General features: G+C 45.5%; 1 protein-coding gene across 1 annotated transcript in view; it reads right to left on the reverse strand.

The window, feature by feature from the left end:
- ZBTB49 (zinc finger and BTB domain containing 49) overlaps nt 1–22636 on the reverse strand; it is a 72060-nt gene that overhangs the window by 39728 nt on the left and 9696 nt on the right. Inside the window, exons 2-3 of the mRNA XM_040335417.1 lie at nt 18930–19103; nt 4802–5835 (exon numbers count right to left, since the gene is read on the reverse strand). Of these exons, the coding sequence (XP_040191351.1) occupies nt 4802–5835; nt 18930–19081 (1186 nt within the window). The 5' untranslated portion in view covers nt 19082–19103. The remainder of the gene's footprint in view (nt 1–4801; nt 5836–18929; nt 19104–22636) is intronic.

The following is a 22636-nucleotide window of genomic DNA, read 5'->3' on the forward strand; positions in this document are numbered from 1 at the left end:
CAGGGGAAGAGAGAGGAGAGGAAGAGGCGAGCTGTCCGTATCAGCAGAGAGCGGAATTGCCCGCTGTAATAGCTTTCATTAGAACTTCCAGTGTTCCCGGGGCTTCATGCCAGCTTCCCGGGGCTTCATGCCAGCTTTAAGGTCAGCAGAGCACAGCCCAGCTTTAAGGTAATAAAGAAACTGGTGGTGGCAGTAGGTGATGGTGGCATGAGGTGGTGGGGGCATGAGGTGATGGTGGAAGAAGGTTATGCTGGCACTGTGGCAGGAGGTGGGTGAGGTGATGGTGGCAGAAGGTAATGCTGGCAGGAGGTGGTGGGGGCATGAGGTGATGGTGGAAAAGGTAATGGTGGCACAGTGGCAGGAGGTGGGTGAGGTGATGGTGGCAGAAGGTAATGCTGGCAGGAGGTGGTGGGGCAGGACTGGAGATGGTGGCAAGAGCCGATTGTGGCAAGAGGTTCGGGTGGTGAGTGCAGGAGGTGGTGGTGAGAGCAGGAGGTGATGGCGGCAAGAGCTGGCAGGAGGTGGTGGTGGTGGGAGCAGGAGTTGATGGCGGCAAGAGCTGGCAGGAGGTGATGCTGGCAGGAGGTGGTGGGGGCAGGAGGTGATGGCGGCAAAAGCTGGCAGGAGGTGATGGTGGCAGGGGGTGGTGGGGGCAGGAGGTGATTGTGGCAGGAGGTGGGGGTGGTGGGTGCAGGAGGTGATGGTGGCAAGAACTGGCAGGAGGTGGTGGGTGCAGGAGGTGATGGTGGCAAGAGCTGGCAGGAGGTAATGGTGGCAGGGGGTGATGGTGGGGGCAGGAGCTGGTTGGAGATGGTGGCGGCAGGAGGTGATGATGGCGGCAGGAGGTGATGGTGGGGGCAGGAGTTGATGATGGTGGCAGGAGCTGGCCGGAGGTGATGGTGGCAGCAGGAGCTGACAGCTAGTGGTGGCAGGACGTGGAGGTGATGGCAGGAGGTGGTGGGTTCAGGTGGTGGGGGCAGGATGTGATGGTAGCAAGAGCTGGTGGGGGCAGGAGGTGATGGGGAACAGAAACTGATGGACTATTATAGCAAAAATAACAGAAATATGTTTTTTTACCTTAATATGTACCTTCAATCGTATTGCTATTTGCATAGTGTACTTGTTTGTAGCCTAAATACTGAAATGTGCACTTAAAACTGTAATTTTGTAACTTTTGTAAAATGTCCGTAAAAATTTGTCTGTGCCAGTAAATTTTGGGTGTTGTGCCAGTAAATTTCAATCTGGTAGGTTGGCAACACTGGCCGAGTCATACAATCGGTGGCTATGGGTGCCGATTGTATGGTATGGGAGCACACCCGCAAGCAAACCCTCTTGCGGGGAGGAGCCGTGAGAGCCGCCGGGGGCCCCTAGAAGAAGACGATCGGGGCCACTCTGTGTAAAACGAACTGCACAGTGGAGGCAAGTATGATATGTTTGTTTTAAAAAAAAAAAAAAACGAAGCTTTAGGACCACTTTAAGCAAATACAAGAATATGTAACATAATGTTATTGTTTTAATTAAATAAAAGCATTTGAGAAGATCTCCAACTATGTGTGATTAACATATTAACCTAAATTGATCCTGATGCCGCTTTTAATAACCTGACAGCTTATTATTCTAAATACTTAATTTTATTTGCAAATATTAAAGATTCTAACTACCAGCAAGAATAATGCCGCGTACACACAACCATTTTTAATGTCCTAGAAAAAAACAAAGTTTTTCTCGTCGTGATTCTTGTCAAGCCTGTCTTGCATACGCACAAAAAAATGCTCGAGCAAAGCGCGGTGACGTACAACACGTACAACGGCACTATAAAGGGGAAGTTCCATTCAGATGGCGCCACCCTTTGGGCTGCTTTTGCTGATTTTGTGTTAGTAAAAGATTGGTGAGAGACGATTTTCTTTTTTCAGTCTGTTACAGCGTGACCAATGTGCTATCTCCATTACAAACGCTAGTTTTACCAGAACGAGCGCTCCCGTCTCATAACTTGCTTCTGAGCATGCGCGTTTTATCCCCCATCGTTAAAGCCCACACACGACTGTTTTTCAAGACATGAAAAACGACAACGTAAAAAACAACGAGAAAAATTAGAGCATGTTCTAAATTTTTAATGGCCATTTTTCACGTTGAGAAAAATGCTCTGGAGGCAAACATGATCGTTTCTAATGAATAATTTAAGAAAATTGCATTTTTCACATCATGAAAAACGGTCGTGTGTACGCGGCATAAGTCCTTACATTTAAAGAGCACCTGCCATTTCAGATCCATCATGGCAGAGCCAGTTAGCGGGCATCCACTCACCTGCTAATGCCACATCCCTCCCCTTGTTGTGTCACTGCTGCATCACCAGCTGTCCCATTAAAGTGAATGGGACTGTTGGTGAGTCAACAGCGGGTCAGAGGAGGAGCCGCTGCGGGACAGAGATGACAGTTGCTCTTTAAAAATTATGATTTAAATTGAGTTGATTTAAATAAAGCCTTTTTACTAGTGATTTACATCAAATCCACCCTGATTCTTCCCAATGATCACAAGTGTAAGGAGCATTCTTCCCACTGACCATCACACTAATGTATTATGACAGGGTTTGACAAATTTGCTTGGAATCTAGGAGCCAGCTAAAAAAGTTAGGAGCCAGAAAACGCACCCCGTCCCGACGAGCTTGCGCGCAGAAGCGAACACATACGTGAGCAGCGCCCGCATATGTAAACGGTGTTCAAACCACACATGTGAGGTATCGCCGCGATTGGTAGAGCATGAGCAATAATTCTAGCCCTAGTCCTCCTCTGTAACTCAAAACATGCAACCTGTAGATTTTTTTAAATGTCGCCTATGAAGATTTTAACCACTTCCCGACCCCCGCATGTACATATACGTCCACAATATGGCACGTACAGGCACATGGGCGTACACGTACGTCCTCGCCTATTAGCGGGTGGGGGGTCCGATCGGGACCCCCCCCGCTACATGCGGAGGTCGGGTCCGCTCGGGGAGCGATCCGGGACCACGGCGCGGCTATTTGTTTATAGCCGCTCCGTCGCGATCGCTCCCCGGAGCTGAAGAACGAGGAGAGCCGTGTGTAAACACGGCTTCCCCGTCCTTCACTATGGCGGCGCATCGATCGCGTCATTCCCTTTATAGGGAAGACACGATCGATGACGTCATTCCTACAGCCACACCCCCAAACAGTTGTAAACACATACTAGGTGCACCCTAACTCCTACAGCGCCCCCTTGTGGTTAACTCCCAAACTGCAACTGTCATTTTCACAATAAAGAATGCAATTTAAATGCATTTTTTGCTGTGAAAATGACAATGGTCCCAAAAATGTGTCAAAATTGTCCGAAGTGTCCGCCATAATGTCGCAGTCACGAAAAAAATTGCTGATCGCCGCCATTAGTAGTAAAAAAAAAATAAAAAATAAAAATGCAATAAAACTATCCCCTATTTTGTAAACACTATAAATTTTGCGCAAACCAATCGATAAACGCTTATTGCGATTTTTTTTACTAAAAATAGGTAGAAGAATACGTATCGGCCTAAACTGAGGAAAAAAAATGTTTTTATATATGTTTTTGGGGGATATTTATTACAGCAAAAAGTAAAAAATATTGCTTTTTTTCAAAATTGTCGCTCTATTTTTGTTTATAGCGCAAAAACTGTGATCAAATACCACCAAAAGAAAGCTCTATTTGTGGGGAAAAAAGGACGCCAATTTTGTTTGGGAGCCACGTCGCACGACCGCGCAATTGTCTGTTAAAGCGACGCAGTCCCGAACTGTAAAAACCCCTTGGGTCTTTAGGCTGCATATTGGTCCGGGGCTTAAGTGGTTAAAGGGTAAAAGTTTGTCGGCATTCCACGAGCGGACGCAATTTTGAAGCGTGACATGTTGGATATGAATTTACTCGGCGTAACATTATCTTTCATAATATAAAAAAAAATGGGGATAACTTTACTGTTGTCTTATTTTTTAATTAAAAAAAAGTGTAATTTTTTCCCAAAAAAGTGCGTTTGTAAGACCGCTGCGCAAATACGGCGTGACAGAAAGTATTGCAACGATCGCCATTTTATTCTCTAGGGTGTTAGGATAAAAAATATATATAATGTTTGGGGGTTCTAATTAGAGGGAAGAAGATGGCAGTGAAAAATTTTGAAAAATGACATTAGAATTGCTGTTTAACTTGTAATGCTTAACTTGTAATACCAACGGCCACCACCAGATGGCGCCAGCTCACACATCTAGTGGTAATAACTTGTAATACCAACGGCTCACCACCAGATGGCGCCATCTCACAAAAATAAAAAAGCCAAGTCGCCAGGACACCATTTCTAGTTGCCATGGCGACCTGGTGCCCGGGATTTGTCGAGCCCTGTATTATGAGTTGTAGATATAGAAGTTTTTAGCAGGGGTTTCCCAAAATGGGAACGTTATTTCTAGAGTCCCTCTGTTCTGAAAAGGTTAAGAAAGGCTGTGATAAACTATGAGATGGTAACGAGTGCAATACGCAGGTATTGCCGCACACTGTGTTCAACTCCAATGTAAGCTAAATGAAAGAAAGGCTTCAGCTTAGATCCCAGCCGATTGGTCATGCCCCCTGGCATGTTTCACCCACATTGGGCTTCATCAAAGAGGCACTGATCTGTTATGGTGAAGAGTGGTTATGCAAGGGACCTAAAAGTTATCATATGTTATGCCTCCATAATAAATACTCAGTGCTTTATAAGCTATCGTGTACCATGATGGCCTGCTTGCTATTTTTCTCTTTCATGTGGAAAACATCAAACCATTACCTCACTGTACCTGTGTGAGAACGTTTGTGTAGCCCCAGGTTGCTGGGGTGTTTGAAGGTCTTGCCACACAAGTCACACGCACAGTGCTTGTGTACCGATACACCTGCATCTTCCAAATTAGGGCTCTCCGCTCTTTCCCCCTCCACATCCTGAGCAATGTTTTCAAGCATTTCACTGTCGGCTTCTTTTTCTAGAAAGGTCTGTTCTGTATTGTCAAGCACCTCATTGGTGAACACTGTTTCCTCTATAGTGTTTTGCAAGACCACGATCGGCTGAGCTGACTCTTCTGCTGCCTTTTGGGACCTGAGAAAGTGAATGGCTTTTTTAAGTCGCATTTCTGTAGGGAACTGCAGCAGTGGGGTTTCTTGATCCTGGGAGGAAACAAACGTATGAGAAAATGCAGGCAAAGGTTCCAGAGGTAAAGAATCTGATGGGGCCAATATCGACTCAGAGGAAGTCAAAGTCCATGGTTGTGATTCTGTCAAATTAGACTCAATGGTGGCCGTTGTAGCTTGTTCTGCTGCCTTGTCTGCATTCTCCTTGTAGAAGAGTTTACTGTAAAAGTCCCGCAGTTTGTAGGGCTGACCATACTGCTTTAACGGAAGTTCTTTACTACTTGAGTTGACGGTGACAGATGTGGGTTTAGGGGCCTCAGCTGAAGGGACACTGCCCTTATCAGACAACAATGGCAGGGAATGTCTGGCCTCTGTTAATGGATCTTCCAGTATTGGAGTGCTTAGTTGTTCGCTGGATTCAGAGTTAGTAAACGCTGGGTAATTGCCCGGTAAGGGTTCCGAGTTGCTACATGGAATAGGAGTCACAGACTCCACATTTGAAGTCAGTTTTAAAAAACTGTAACACATATTCAGGACGTTTTGTACTTGGAGGCACTGTGCAATGTCCAGCATAGCTTGTATGTTATCATTATTCAAGTCAAGATGTGAGGTGTACATGAAGTCCAGGATTTGACCTATGCCTCCAATATTCTTGATGTCTAAGTGGAAGACATCATTTTTCTGGACTGAGGTATTCTGAAACAGAGATCTGTGGAAGGGAAAATCAAGAATGGTTTAAGTTTAGGATCCTACACTCTTTTACAGGTCCTCCAAGACTATTCGTAACAATCAGGGTTGCAAAGTTTGTATTTGTATTAAATTCTGAAGGTTAAAAAACATATTTTAGCAGTGGGAGGGAGGACACAAGGATTTTACACCAGTAATGCCTCGTACACACGACCATTTTTCTCGACAGGAAAAAAAAAGACGTTTTTCCCAACGTGATTCCTCTCCAGCCTGACTTGCATACATACGTTCATGCAAAAAAAGTCAGACCAAATCGCGGTGACGTACAACACGTACGACAGGACTATAAAGGGGAAGTTCCTTCAAATGGCGCCACCCTTTGGGCTGCTTTTGGGCTGCATACTTGATTCTGAGCATGCACCTTTTTTTTCCCCTCGGAAAAGCATACACACGACCGTTTTTCGCGACGAGAAAAAGACTGACAGGAAACCCGACGAGAAAAAAAAGAGCTGGTTTGAATTTTTTTGCGGGCAGTTTTTTCGTCGAGAAAACTGCTAGGGAGCATACACACCACCGTTTTTCACGACCAATATAAAAAATGTCAGTTTTCTCGTCGTGAAAACCGGTCATGTGTACAAGGCATAAGGGTTACCTAAAGCGGTTGTATTGTCCACTTGCTCATTTTTACCTACAGGTAAGCCTATAAGAAAAGGGTGGTTTTGCTCCATGGCTAGACCTCATCACTGTCCAGGATCCCTGTAATAAATTCTCATGATTTAATGTTTTAATTGCATATGAGTGTACAGTAATACCTTGGTTTGCGAGTAATGAGGTATACAAGCGTTTTGGAAGACAAGCAAACATTTTTTTTTCCATTTTGACTCGATATGCGAGCGCCGTCTTGTGATACGAGCAGTAGTTTTAATAAGAAAAAAAGAAAAATAATTACACTCACAATTTTAAGGAGTCTGGTGCTCATCCATGTAAAGCTGCTGGTGTATACAGTGGGGATCGAAAGTTTGGGCACCCCAGGTAAAAATTTGTATTAATGTGCATAACGAAGCCAAGGAAAGATGGAAAAATCTCCAAAAGGCATCAAATTACAGATTAGACATTATTATAATATGTCAAAAAAAGTTCGATTTTATTTCCATCATTTACACTTTCAAAATTACAGAAAACAAAAAAATGGCGTCTTCAAAAGTTTGGGCACCCTGCAGAATTTATAGCATGCACTGCCCCCTTTGCAAAGCTGAGACCTGCCAGTGTCATGGATTGTTCTCAATCATCGTCTGGGAAGACCAGGTGATGTCAATCTCAAAGGTTTTAAATGCCCAGACTCATCTGACCTTGCCCCAACAATCAGCACCATGGGTTCTTCTAAGCAGTTGTCTAGAAAACTGAAACTGAAAATCTCAGGATTGTGAGAAAAGCAATTCAAAACCCACGTTTGACTGCACGGTCCCTCCAGAAAGATCTGGCAGACACTGGAGTTGTGGTACACTATTCCACTATAAAGAGATACTTGTACAAATATGGTCTTCATGGAAGAGTCATCAGAAGAAAACCTCTTCTACGTCCTCACCACAAAAATCAGCATTTGAACTTTGCAAATGAACATATAGACAAGCCTGATGCATTTTGGAAACAAGTTCTGTGGACCGATGAGGTTAAAATAGAACTTTTTGGCCGGAATGAGCAAAGGTACATTTGGAGAAGAAAGGGCACAGAATTTAATGAAAATAACCTCTGTCCAACTGTTAAGCATGGGGGTGGATGAATCATGCTTTGGGGTTGTATTGCAGCCAGTGGCACAGGGAACATTTCACGAGTAGAAGGAAAAATGGATTCAATAACATTTTAGCAAATTTTGGATGGTAACTTGATGCCATCTGTGAAAAAGCTGAAGTTAAAGAGAGGATGGCTTCTACAAATGGATAATGATAATAAACACACCTCAAAATCGATGGGGGATTACATCAAGAGGCGTAAACTGAAGGTTTTGCCATGGCCTTCACAATCTCCTGACCTCAACATAATTGAAAATCTATGGATAGACCTTAAAAGAGCAGTGCATGACAGACAGCCCAGAAATCTCAAAGAACTGGAAGACTGTTGTAAGGAAGAATGGGCAAAGATACCTCAAACAAGAATTGAAAGACTCTTGGCTGGCTACAAAAAGCGTTTACAAGCTGTGATACTTGCCAAAGGGGGCAGCACAAGATATTAACTCGGCAGGATGCCCAAACTTTTGCAGACGACATTTTTTTGTGTTCTGTAATTTTGAAAGTGTAAATGATGGAAATAAAAAAGAGATTTTTAATACAGCTTACCTGTAAAATCTTTTTCTTGGAGTACATCACGGGACACAGAGCGGCATTCATTACTATATGGGTTATATGGAGTACCTTCAGGTGTAGACACTGGCAATCTTCAAACAGGAAATGCCCCTCCCTATATAACCCCCTCCCATAGGAGGAGTACCTCAGTTTTGTAGCAAGCAGTATGCCTCCCAAAATGGTCCTCAAAAGAGGGGTGGGAGCTCTGTGTCCCGTGATGTACTCCAAGAAAAAGATTTTACAGGTAAGCTGTATTAAAAATCTCTTTTTCTTTATCGTTACATCACGGGACACAGAGCGGCATTCATTACTATATGGGATGTCCCAAAGCAATGCTTACAATGAGGGGAGGGAGAACATCTCCAAGACAAAAGGATTTAATTTAGAGATCTACTCAAATCATAATAAATCCAACTTATTTGAGAAAAATAATCTTAAATTTTAAATTTAACTCAAAAAAAGAGGAGCCCCCGGAATCCGAGGGTCTCAAACTGCAGCCTGCAGCACTGCCTGCCCGAAGGCAGTATCAGTATTCCTTCTTACGTCCAACTTGTAGAATTTTGTAAATGTGTGGACAGAAGACCAGGTTGCCGCCCTGCAAACTTGAGCCATAGAGATCTGGTGGTGTGCTGCCCAGGAGGCGCCCATGGCTCTAGTAGAATGAGCCCTTAATGATACTGGAGGAGGCAACCCTTTCAAGCCGTAGGCCTGAGTGATCAATTGCTTAATCCACCTAGAGATGGTGGACTTTGCAGCTGCCTGCCCCTTCTTGGGCCCATCCGGTAGAATAAACAGCACATCTGTTTTCCGGATCTTCTCTGTAGCTTTAAGATAGGCCTTCATGGCCCTGACAATATCCAAGGTATGCAGCAACCCTTCCTTTCTGGAAGTAGGTTTAGGGAAGAAGGATGGTAATACCAAATCCTGGTTCAAATGAAAACTGGATATGACCTTCGGTAAGAAGGAAGGATGAGGGCGGAGAACGACCTTGTCCTTATGAAATATAAGATATGGTTCCTTACAGGATAAGGCTGCCAGTTCCGAAACTCTTCTTGCGGAAACTATGGCAACCAAAAACACCAACTTCCTTGTCAGTAGAACCAAAGGAACTTCAGCCAACGGCTCAAACGGTTGTTTCTGTAAACTCGACAGAACAAGATTTAAATCCCACGGACAAAGCGGGGATTTAACTGGAGGTTTAATACGTAAGACCCCTTGAAGGAAGGTCTTAACCAGCGAGTGGGTGGCCAGCGGCCGCTGAAACCACACTGACAGGGCAGAAATCTGTCCTTTGATTGTGCTTAATGCCAATCCTTTATCCACTCCTAGCTGGAGAAAACTTAAAACTCTATCTATGGTGAACTTGCGAGGAAGCCATAGCTTGGACTCGCACCAGCCTATATAGGCCTTCCAGACCCTGTGATAAATCACCCTAGAGACCGGTTTCCTGGCTCTGATTAGGGTAGAGATTACTTTCTGAGACAGACCTCTACCCCTGAGAATCAAGGATTCAGCTTCCAGGCCGTCAAATTTAGATGCCGTAAGGCAGGGTGGAGGATCGGACCTTGCGATAGCAGGTCTGGCCTTAGAGGCAGAGTCCAAGGGTTTCCCACTACCATCCTTAGGATTAGTGAGTACCAAGCCCTTCTGGGCCATGCTGGAGCTACCAGGATAACTGGTATGTGCTCCACCCGGATCCTGCGCAGCAGGCGGGGTAGTAACTGGAGCGGGGGAAACGCATAAAGAAGCTTGAACTGATGCCAAGGGCAAACCAGAGCATCGGTTCCGCAGGCCATCGGATCCCTTGAGCGGGACATGAACCTGTCTAGCTTCTTGTTGAGTCTCGATGCCATGATATCCACGTCCGGCACTCCCCATCTTTGGCAGAGTGCTTGAAAGACTTGTGGATGCAGAGACCATTCCCCCGGCCATAGAGTCTGGCGGCTTAAGAAGTCCGCCTGAAAGTTGTCCACTCCGGGAATGAATATTGCCGATATGCAGGGCACATGAGCCTCTGCCCATAGGAGAATCAAGCTCACTTCTCTCTGAGCGGCCTGACTCCTGGTCCCCCCTTGGTGATTTATGTATGCCACTGCCGTGGCATTGTCTGATTGAATTCTCACCGGGAGCCCCTGCAATTTCGACGTCCAAGCCCTGAGGGCTAGTCGAACAGCTCTGAGCTCCAAGATGTTGATGGGTAAAAGCTTCTCTGGCTTTGCCCAAATACCTTGGCGAGTGGAACCATCCACAATCGCTCCCCAGCCCGTCAGGCTGGCGTCTGTGGTCACTATCTTCCAAGCCACTGGGCTGAAAGATTTTCCCTTCAGTAGATTCTGAGGGTCTAACCACCAACACAGACTTTGCCGGACTCTTGATGAGAGAGGCAACGGGATATCCAAGGCCTGTGGCCTTCTGCTCCATGCTGACAGGATGGCTGCCTGCAGGATGCGAGTGTGGCTCTGGGCGTATGGCACCGCCTCGAAAGTAGCCACCATCTTGCCTAGTAATCTCATACATAGGCGAATAGTCGGTTCTTTCTTGCTTAGAACCAGTAGGATTAATTCCTTGATGGCTTTGACCTTCCTCAGAGGTAGGAACACCCCTTGTTGTTCCGTGTCTAATCTCATGCCGAGATATTCCAACTGCCTTGTGGGCTGGAATGCTGACTTTTCTCGATTTAGGACCCAGCCGAACCTCTCGAGGTATTGGACCGTGAGGGCCACTGCTCGTTCCAAGCCGGGAGACGAGTGGTCTATGACTAGGAGGTCGTCCAGGTATGCTAGGATCGTGACCCCTTGGATCCTTAGCTTGGCTAGGATTGGAGCTAGAACCTTCGTGAACACCCGGGGGGCCGTAGCCAACCCGAAGGGAAGCGCCACGAATTGGAAATGACGCGAAGCCACCATAAAGCGTAGATATCTTTGATGTGGCTGATAAATTGGAACATGAAGGTAGGCATCCTTTATGTCTATGGACGCCATGAAGTCGTCTTTTTGGAGTGTGGCAGCTGCTGACCGCACGGATTCCATCCGAAATGAGCGGACTTTTAAGTATGCATTTACCATCTTTAGGTCCAAAATTGGCCTGACATCTCCATTGGGCTTTAGGATGATGAATAGGTTGGAGTAGAAACCCAGCCCCTGTTCCAGGACTGGTACCTCTACTATTACTTCCTGGGAAAGTAGACGATCTAGAGCCGACCTTAATGCGGCTCCTTTCTCCAGATCGTTTGGAATCCTCGACTCCTGGAAATGAGGAGGAGGAAACCTTAGGAATTCTAGCTTGTAGCCTGTGGCCACGGAAGACCGTACCCACTCGTCGGGAATGCTGGCTTCCCAAATCTCCGAAAAGAGTCGCAGCCTTCCCCCCACCTTCGTGGGTGGGGGCGCCCCTTCATGAGGTAGACTTGGGGGCTGGTTTTGCTGGCTTGCGAAACCACTGCCTCTTGCCCCTAACAGCCTGTCCTTGTGATCTGCTGTTGAAGCCGAAGTTTGTTCTTGCAGGAGGCCGTCGATACTGCTTGGCATTAGAGGGCCCCTGCCCAGGGGAGGACTGTCGTTTAAACGCAGGTCCCTGAACCCTCTTCTTAGTTGGCAAGAGAGTACTCTTGCCGCTTGAAATGGTCTGAATGTATTTATCTAAGTCCTCTCCGAAGAGCCGTCCTCCATGGAAGGGAAACCCTGCCAGGAGCTTCTTGCATGGGGGCTCAGCCTCCCAGCTTTTTAACCATAAGAGTCTTCTCATATGGATAAGGGATAATGATAAACGTGACGCTTGTTGGATAGAATCCTTGATTGCGTCTACCGTAAAACATATGGCCTTAGGGACATCCGAAAATTCTTCTGCCTGCTCGGCAGGAATAAGTTCAAGCATTTGCTTAAATTGATCCGATAAAGCTTGAGCGACTCCAATCGCAGCCACGGCTGGCTGTACTACTGCCCCTGCAGAAGTGAAGGAGTTCTTAAGTAGGGCTTCCAAGCGTCTATCAACTGGATCTTTGAAAACCTGTACGTTTTCTACAGGACATGTTAACGATTTGTTAACACATGAGATGGCTGCGTCTACTGCAGGAGAAGCCCATCTCTTGGAAAACTTTTCTTCCATAGGATATAAGACAGAAAATTTCTTAGGTGGAAAGAAAACCTTGTCTGGTTTGTTCCACTCTTGGAATAAGACTTCCTCCAATAGAGGATGGATCGGAAACACAGCACTGCTTTGAGGCGCCCTCAGTGAGCCCAAAGCTGAAACCGTCGATACCTGGAGATCTGGTACAGGCAGGTTGAATGCCTTATGGACCAAGTCCGTCAAGCCCTGAATCCACCAGCTCTCCCTCAGGGAGACTGCCCCAGACTCCTCTGTATCCGGATCTTCGATCCCTGAACCTACTTGGTCTCTGTCCAAGAGGTCCAATTCCCCAGAGGAAAGGACCTCCTCTTCCGAGGGTCCGCGCACGGGTGACGGAGATCTATTCCGCTTACTACCCCGCATGGCTGCGGCTATCATTTCTCCCATGCTTCTCCGCATCTCATTTAAAGAGGCGAGTAACACCTCCTCCGTGACCACCTTAGGGTTGGGTTGACTCGCGTCAGCTCTAGCCTCAGACCCCGATGGCCCAAAGGCTCCCTGTGGGGAAAGCAGCGGCATAGCTCTATCCGAGACCTCAGATTCTGCGGGGGAATCCCCACCTTTTGTACCCTCTGATCTTGATGCCATGGTACAATACCGAGGTACACCTGCTACTTATTGGTACCTGGGACTTATAATAGTTAAATGCCCAAACACCTGTTTGGGGAATAAAAAATGTTTCCTCTACCCTAGATGACACTTTTTTTTTTCAAAGAAAAACTTTTCTTTTTTTTTTTTTTTTTCAATCTAGGCAAGAAAAAACATTCTATCCCCCTGAGTAGTATTGCCAAAGAAAAGACTATGAGATGGAAAAGAAAACCAGCCTATTCCTAGGCTAAACCACAATCTTCTGAAGACTGTAGTATTCTTTCTGGCCACTGTGTGTCCTCAGCGCCCCGTGCTTCACTCCAGTCCTTCCTCCCTTAAGCCAGAGAAATGAATGAGCTGTGGCATCTAAGGAAGGGCCGCCCCTTCCTTTAAACCACTGACCCGCCCTTCCCCCCCAGCTAAAACGGCGCCAAATGCGTCTATAACACGTGCACGCGCACCGCGCGCGCGCCCGCCGACGGGGGGGGGGGGGGTTGGGAGGAAGGGCCTCTCTGTTCCTGCAGCCGCAGGCCTGGAACACACGAGGAGGTCAGCGTTTTGCCTGCCTTGCAGGCATGAGGGAGAGGACTGGATAGAGCATCGCCTGGAGGCTTGCAGGTAAGCATAGCTCTCTGACACACACATACACTTGTACATAAAAGGCCCCACTCACAGCTTTTCCAACACTACCAGGGAGGTCACTTTTTATGGGGAAATATAACATATAGAGCCATCCTATCTTCATGATATGTGACTGGTTTGCCAGATGCAATGCATAACCTTAGGCATGTCCCCTGTGACCTCCCAGAAAAAACTTGCTAAGAGCCAAGCTCCGCAGGTTTTTCCCCTTACTTACCTGCTCCATGCCGCAGGACTTTGCCAAGCAAGAGGTCCAATCTTCCCCCATCTCCGTGGGGATGTCTAGACCTTCAGGCCCTGGGAACCTTCTTCTTCCATGAAGGATCCACTGTCCTGGGCCCATACAGCACCCTGGCAAACAGAAAACATTAGGCGCCCCAAAGGTTTTCTAAGTTCTGGGCCCAGGGTCCAGCTCTCTTAAAAAGAAAGCATTATGGGCTATACCCCAAGGGTTTGGGGTCCGGTTACTGACCACTTTAGCGCGCAGGCTTTTTTGGACAGAACCGGTAGCTCACCTAATCCCAAGGATGCGGAGGCAAGCTAAACCATGACTAACACCTAAGACACTGGCGTAAAAACTGAGGTACTCCTCCTATGGGAGGGGGTTATATAGGGAGGGGCATTTCCTGTTTGAAGATTGCCAGTGTCTACACCTGAAGGTACTCCATATAACCCATATAGTAATGAATGCCGCTCTGTGTCCCGTGATGTAACGATAAAGAAATCTAACTTTTTTGACATATTATAAGAATGTATAATCTGTAATTTGATGCCTTTTGGAGATTTTTCCATCTTTCCTTGGCTTCGTTATGCACATTAATACAAATTTTTACCTGGGGTGACCAAACTTTCGATCCCCACTGTATGTACAGTAAAGCTGCTGATGTACAGTATACAGTACTGTATGTGGCCAGAGACCCGAGGGTGCTGGTGGCTCCCAGCGCTTTATGAAAAACTTGGAGACAGTCACAGCTGGGTGGGGTGGGAGTAACCTGCGTTCGGAGCACCCGGAAGTGTCAATAGTTCCCGAGTGTCTCCTAGTTCTCCAGGAAGCACTGGGAGCCACCAGCACCCTCAGACCTCTGGCCACGTACAGTAGGGTCCCTACAGAATGTGCAGTAGGGACCCAGCGTGAAGCCGTAATGCTTCACTAATGGGTTCCCTTACCGGCAATGGCGGCAGCAGCACCCGACAGCTGATGGAATCGTCAGCTGCGGTGCCGACATCGCTATACTCCAGGACAGGTAAGTGTCCTATTATTAAAAGATAGCAGCTGCAGTATTTGTAATTGCTGGCATTTAATTTTTGCAGGAGTGGGCGGACCTCCTCTTTAACGTGACATTAAAGTCTATTTCATTCATTCATGTATATGCTCATCCATTTCATTTACAGTGGGGAAAAAAAAATTATTTGATCCCCTGCAGATTTTGTAAGTTTGCCCACCTCTTAGCCTCGTTTAGAAGCGTTTGGCGTCTGAAACGTCGGAAACTTTGGCATCTGAACTAATTTTTTTGCCTATAAACGCACCTGCCTAAAAACGACTGAATGAGTTCAGGGGCAGTTGAAAAAAGTGTCCAAATGCCTCTGAACGTCCGTTTAGCAGCAGCAGTGTAAATGGGGCCTTACAAAGGGTCTATAATTTCAATCATAGTTGCAGTTTAGTGAGTAAAATAAGTATTTGCACCCCAAGCAAAACATGACTTAGTACTTGGTGGAAAAGCCCTTGTTGGCAAGCACAGAGGAAAGATGTTTCTTATAGTTGGTGACCAGGTTTGCACACATCTCAGGAGGGATTTTGGTCCACTCTTCTTTACAGATCTGGCTGTCACGTGACAACTCGAAGTTTCAGCTCCCTTCATACATTTTCTATAGGATTAAGGTCTGGAGGCTGACTAGGATACTCCATGACCCTAGAGGGTAAGTTCACCGTTAAAGAAAACTCTGTAAGGTGAACTTGCACAGGTGCCCCTCCTCGCCCCCTGGTCCCGCTGACCTGAACCGCCGCTATCTCCGGTTCTAAGCCTTGGTATATCCGTGTCAGAAGCCCAGGGGTTAGAAAGCTTAATGTTTCCACCTCCGTGCTTGACTGTAGGGATAATGTTGCTAGGGTTAGATTCAGCATTTTTCTTCCTCCAAACACAGAAAATCGAGTTAAGGCCAAACAGCTTAAATTTTGGTCTCATCTGACTACAGCACTTTCTCCCAATCCTTCTCTGAATCATTTAGATGTTCATTAGCTTCAGAGGGGCCTGTACATGTGCCTTCTTAAAGGGGGGGGGGGGCACATCCACGGTGACATATTGGGTTACCAATGGTATGTTTGGTGACTGTGGTCCCAACGTCCTTGAGATCATTCACAAGCTCCTCCTGTGTGGTTAGCCCTCACTTTTCTCATGATCATCTTTACCCCATGAGGTGAAATATTGCATGGAGCTCCAGAACGAGGATGACTGATGGTTATTTTGTATTTCTTCCATTTGTGAATAATCGCTCCAACAGTTGTCTCCTTATAACCAAGCCTATTGCTGGTGGTCTTGTAGCCCATTCCAGCCTTGTGCAGGTCTACAATCCTGTCCCTGATGTCCTTTGACAGTTCTTTGGTCTTACCCATGATTGTGAGGTTTGAATGGAAGAAAAAGATTCTGTGGACAGGTGTCTTTTATACACATAACGAGTTGTCATTAGGAGCACCTTCTTAAATTGACAGGACTAATCTGTGTATTACATGAGTACATACTGTAGCCAGTCTGTGGGAGTCAGAATTATTGTTGGTTAGTAGGGCACAAATACTTATTTTACTTACTGAACTGCAACTCAATTTATAACATTTGTTTTATGTGGGTTTTTTTTCAATTTTTTTTTGTTGATATTCTGTCTCTATCATTTAAAATACACCTATGATAACAATTATAGACCCTTTGTATGATAACAGTTATAGACCCTTTGTTTCTTTGTAATTGGGCAAACGTACAAAATCTGCAGAGGATCAAATAATTATTTTCCCCACTGTATTTTTGAAATTTACATTTGGCTGCACCGGTTCTACATGCCTGTGCTGCCAGGACCTATGTTTGTGCAACGCTCTGAGCACCACGTTTTGAGCACTGCACACACAAGCAGCGAGAAAGGGACACCGAGCCGCTGTCAATCACTGCTGTGGTGGAGGAAGAGAGGCATGGATTTTGCTCCGTTTCCCTCTCATTTTTCCAGTAACTTTATGGACCATTTTGTATAAAAAAATTACATCAAATTCAAATTGAATCCACTTTAACCCCTTTCTGCCCAGTCCCGGCAGCCCTTTAACTGGCTTTTTACGCCAGGCGGCAAGACAGGCTATCAATTAGGTGATCACTGTGATTGTCTGTCACAGTGGTCACCCAATTGGCAAACTGTCTTGAGCAAGAGACCAGGAGCTCTCTGTGACAACTGACTCACTATACTGTAACCTCAGCCATCTTGGGCGAATATGTGCCACGTGTGGACATTACCACTTAAGACCCGGACCATTATGCAGGTAAAGGACCTGGCCAGTTTTTGCGATTCGGCACTGCGTCGCTTTAACTGACAATTGCGCGGTCGTGCGACGTGGCTCCCAAACAAAATTGGCGTCCTTTTTTCCCACAAATAGAGCTTTCTTTTGGTGGTATTTGATCACCTCTGCGGTTTTTATTTTTTGCGCTATAAACAAAAATAGAGTGACAATTTTGAAAAAAAAAAAAAACAATATTTTTTACTTTTTGCTATAATAAATACCCCCAAAAAAGATATATAAAAAAAATTATTTTTCCTCAGTTTAGGCCGATTCGTATTCTTCTACATATTTTTTGTTAAAAAAAAAATCGCAATAAGTGTTTAACGATTGGTTTGCGCAAAATTTATAGCGTTTACAAAATAGGGGATAGTTTTATGGCATTTTTATAAATATTTTTTTTTTACTAGTAATGGCAGCGATCAGTGATTTTTTTCATGACTGCGACATTATGGCGGACACATCGGACAATTTTGACACATTTTTGGGACCATTGTCATTTTCACAGCAAAAAATGCTATAAAAATGCATTGGGCCAGATCCACGTACCTCAGCGCATATATAGGCCGGCGTAGCGTATCTCAGATACACTACGCCGCCGTAACTTAGAGCGGACATTCCTAATCCCCAAAGAATTTGCGCCGTAAGTTACGGCGGCGTAGTGTAAATGTGTCGGCGTAAGGGCGCGAAATTCAAATGACTAAGATGCGGGCGTGTTTTATGTTAATTCATCTTGACCCCACGTAAATGACGTTTTTTTTAACGGCGCATGCGCCGTTTGTGGGGGTATCCCAGTGCGCATGCTCGAAATCACGTCGCAAATAGTCAATGCTTTCGACGTGAACGTAATTTACGCAAAGCCCTATTCGCGAACGTTTTACGCAAACGACGGAAAATTAGACGCTGGCCCGACGTCCATACTTAACATTGCGTACGCCTCATAGAGCAGGGGTAACTATACGCCGGAAAAAGCCTTACGCAAACGACGTAAAAAAATGCGCCGGGCGGACGTACGTTCTGAGAATCGGCGTATCTAGCTAATTTGCATACTCTACGCAGAAATCAAGGGAAGCGCCACCTAGCGGCCAGCGTAAATATGCACCTAAGATCCGACGGCGTACTAAGACGTACGTCAGTCGGATCTAGCCCACATTCAGGCGTATCTTGTTTTGTGAATACAAAACAAAGATACGCCAGCTCATCGTAGAACTTACGCGGCGTATCAATAGATACGCCGCCGTAAGTTCTTCGTGGATCTGGGCCATTGTTTACTGTGAAAATTACAATTGCAGTTTAGGAGTTAACCACTAGGAGGTGCTGTAGGGGTTATGTGTGACCTCATATGTGTTTCTAACTGTAGGGGGGGGCTGGATGTGTGACTTCACTGATCACCTTTCCCTATATCAGGTAACAGACGATCAGTGACATTGTCACTGTGAAGAACGGGGAAGGTGTGTTTACACCAGCGGCGAACGAGTCCCGCGGCCACGGAGCTTCGGACCGGCTCGCGGGCGCGCACCCACGGCTGGGCACTTTAAAGGGACGTACAGGTACGTGCCTGTGCCCAGCCGTGCCATTCTGCCGACGTAAATGTGCAGGAGGCGGTCCTTAAGTGGTTAAAGACCATCCTCATTGCTGCAGCACATGTGTCTTTTGTGGTTGGAAAGAGGAACGTATAACTCAGAATTTTACTGCAGCCTGTGACCCTCTCACTTACTGTGTGGCCACTAGGGCAGAAAGCAAAGGGAAATCTCATGAACAGGGTCAGAGCCTGTAATAAAATTCTGACCCTTCCTCATTCTATCCAGAATCAAAGTAAAACTATGTTTAGTATGAGAAACATAGGTGTATTCTCTAAGGCAGAAAGTCATGACACTGAATTAATCTGCTCCATACCTAAAGTACTGGCTGAAAGCTGCCAGCACATTTTTATGTGCTTTAAAGCAGACTCCTTTTACCACCAGCATGCAGTCACACAGCAAGCCCTGGATCCTTTGCTCGTGCAGCTGCTGTAGAAGATGACAACTGTGACTTGCAGTCCTGTCCATTCTGGAGCAACATCCCAACACCCTGGAAGAAGATGAGAATGGTTATCCGTGGCACAATACACAATCCCAGCAATGCAATATAAATGTGGAACTTTACGCTGCTGTGCACAGTATTGTGAAGGTCACAATTTACAGGGGAAACATTAGAATATCGTGCAAAAGTTCATTTATTTCACTAATGCAACTTAAAAGGTGAAACTAATATATGAGATAGACTCATTACATGCAAAGCAAGATAGTTCAAGCCGTGATTTGTCATAATTGTGATGATTATGGCTTACAGCTCATGAAAACCCCAAATCCACAATCTCAGAAAATTAGAATATTACATTCAATCAATAAAACAAGGATTGTACACAGAACAATATCGGACCTCTGAAAAGTAGAAGCATGCATATGTACTCAGTACTTGGTTTGGGCCCCTTTTGCAGCAATTACTGCCTCAATGCGGCGTGGCATGGAAGCTATCTGCCTGTGGCACTGCTGAGGTGTTATGGAAGACCAGGATGCTTCAATAGTGGCCTTCAGCTCTTCTGCATTGTTCGGTCTCATGTCTCTCATCTTTCTCTTGGCAATGCCAGATAGATTCTCTATGGGGTTCAGGTCAGGCGAGTTTGCTGGCCAATCAAGCACAGTAATGCCACGGTCATTGAACCAGGTTTTGGAACTTTTGGCAGTGGGGGGGAGGTGCCAAGCCCTGCTGGAAAATGAAGTCAGCATCCCCATAGAGCTTGTCTGTGGAAGGAAGCATGAAGTGCTCCAAAATCTCCTGGTAGAAGGCTGTGGTGACCCCGGACTTAATGAAGCACAGTGGACCAACACCAGCAGATGACACGGCTCCCCAAATCATCACAGACTGTGGAAACTTCACACTGGACTTCAAGCATCTTGCAGTGTGTGCATCTCCATTCTTCCTCCATACTCCGGCTCCTTGGTTTCCAAATGAGATGCAAAATTTGCTCTCATCATGAACTATCTTGCTTTGCATGTAATGAGTCTATCTCATGTGTTATGCCTTGTACATCAGAATTTCCTATGTGTGTGGGCCCATAAGTTTTTTTTCCATCAGAGTAAAAAAAATAGAACATGTTTTAAATTTTAAATGGGAAATTCCGATCTTCTATGTGGAACTCCGTTGGGAGAAAATTCCTACGCATGCTCAGAAGCATTTTTCTCGGCTCGTCGTAGTGTTTTCTGTCACTGTGTCGGAATTTTGTCTGACAGTCTGCAACTGATGGACAGCTTGATCGGAATTCTGACGAAAAATTACTACAGATTTTAGTCCATCAGAAATTCCTATCGTGTGTACAAGGCATAAGTTTCACCTTTTTAAGCGGGAGTTTACCCCAAAAAACAATTTTTAACATTAGATTGAGGCTCATTTTGTGAAGGGGAATCGGGTGTTTTTTTTTAAATCGAAGCAGTACTTACCGTTTTAGAGATAGATCTTCTCCGCCGCTTCTGGGTATGGTCTTCGGGACTGGGCGTTCCTATTTGATTGACAGGCTTCCGATGGTCGCATACATCGCGTCACGAGTAGCCGAAAGAAGCCGAACGTCGGTGCGGCTCTATACGGCGCCTGCGCACCGACGTTTGGCTACTTTCGGAAAATCGTGACGCGCTGTATGTGACCATTGGAAGCCTGTCAATCAAATAGGAACGCCCAGTCCCGCAGCCCATACCCGGAAGCGGCGGGAGAACATCTATCTCTAAAACGGTAAGTACTGCTTTGATTTTTTTAAAAACACCCGATTCCCCTTCACAAAATGAGCCTCAATCTAATGTTAAAAATTTAGTTTTTGGGTGAACCTCCACTTTAAGTTGCATTAGTGAAATAAATGAACTTTTGCACGATATTCACATTTTTCGAGTTTCACCTGTATAACCCCCTTCAGCTCTCACACATGTATACCCCTTATGGACCAGAGCAATTTTTACATTTCACATATCGGCCTTCTGATTTGGAAGTAACTGTTATTATTTCTAGTACAGTAGGAATTATTGAGCTTAATTTGTGTTACAAAACATTTGAAAAAAATTTATGTTAGAGACAACGTAAAAGCAAATGGCAAAAGTTTCAATACGAATGGTACAAAAAAAATAAGCAAAAGCAAAACGGGGAATAAGGGGGTTAAAGCATTTATAAAGGCCAAAGTTTTTTTTACCTTCATGCATTCTATACATGAAGGTAAAAAGCCTCCAGTGTGCAGCTTCCTTTTCAGCCCCCCTAATACTTACTAAGATCACTCTTGATCCAGCGATGTATACAAGCTCAGCGGCTCACCAGCGTCTCTGGCTCCTCATTGGCTGAGATGCAGCAGCAATTGCTCCTGCTGCTGTCAATTACTGCCAGTGAGGCGGGAGGCGGGAGGGGTGTGTCTGAGCCACGCTCTCTGTGTCTTATGGAAACAGAGAGCTGGCTCGGGAGCATACACGCCCATGTGCCCCCATAGCAAGCAGGCCTCTCCACAGTCACAGTCCTATATGGGAGAAAAAGCTAGGATGCCAATGGATAAACATTGAAGAATCCCAGGGATTTATATAGAAAGATCCACATTAACCTGGAATAATACATACAAAAGAGCATAATAACCCTATGTTAAAGGGAAAAAGCCTGTTTGACCTGAATTATATTAGGCCCATCTTGTAATGTGAGAGCAGTATTATACTGATGGAAAGATAAGTGCACTACAAATACAAGCAACCCCATAACACTGGTGGAGACAATTCTACGTATGCACATTGTTTTTGCTGTTAGAATATAACACATTAATGAAAATGGACACAGGACACTGAATAATATCTATTTATATTTTTTATATATATATATATATATATATATATATATATTTTTTTTTTTTTTTTTTTTTTTGTATGAACTTTTTTCTCTTCCTTTGAAAAAAAATTCATTATCTTTGATTTGATCTACATTCAATTACTATGAATTGCACAAAAGCACTTTTTTGTGTATTTGAGATTTCATACAGTTCACATGTCAGGAGATTGTGACTGGCTCTCAATGCAGCAGGTTCACACATCTCCGGAGTGGCTCCGGTACAAATTGCACATGAGCCCTGTGTGTCTTCTGGCCCGTTTCAGGGCCAAATTCAGCCCAAAATTCGGACCTACACTTTTTGTAGCTGCTGACTTTTAATAAACTTACAAATGAGTAGAACTCCGCTTTAAGTACCCTCCCAGCAGCTGGGGCCAGGTGGAACTGATTGCAGGAACCTGTTAGGGGACACCCGCTGGTGGTCACTGGAACTACAGCTTTCATCAGAGAGACCTACGATGCCATCAGCAGGTGAACCAGGCCCTGACACCAGGAGAGTGTTCGTCCCCCCATGGCAGGTGTCGTTGGGTTTGGGGGAGGGAGACCAGTGCATATATTTTTTGCTGATCTCCACTAGCTAGAATGAATATGGAACTGATGTGCATTATGTCACATCCGGGTTTGGATGTCACTTTCTCCAGGCCACTGTGGCAATGAGGAAGCTAATGGAGCGCAATCTACACTCTATTATCTTCAGTGGAAGGTGGATGAGACATCAGGGG

This window comes from Rana temporaria, chromosome 1 (assembly GCF_905171775.1).
Source record: "Rana temporaria chromosome 1, aRanTem1.1, whole genome shotgun sequence".
In the NCBI taxonomy this organism is placed as follows: domain Eukaryota; kingdom Metazoa; phylum Chordata; class Amphibia; order Anura; family Ranidae; genus Rana; species Rana temporaria.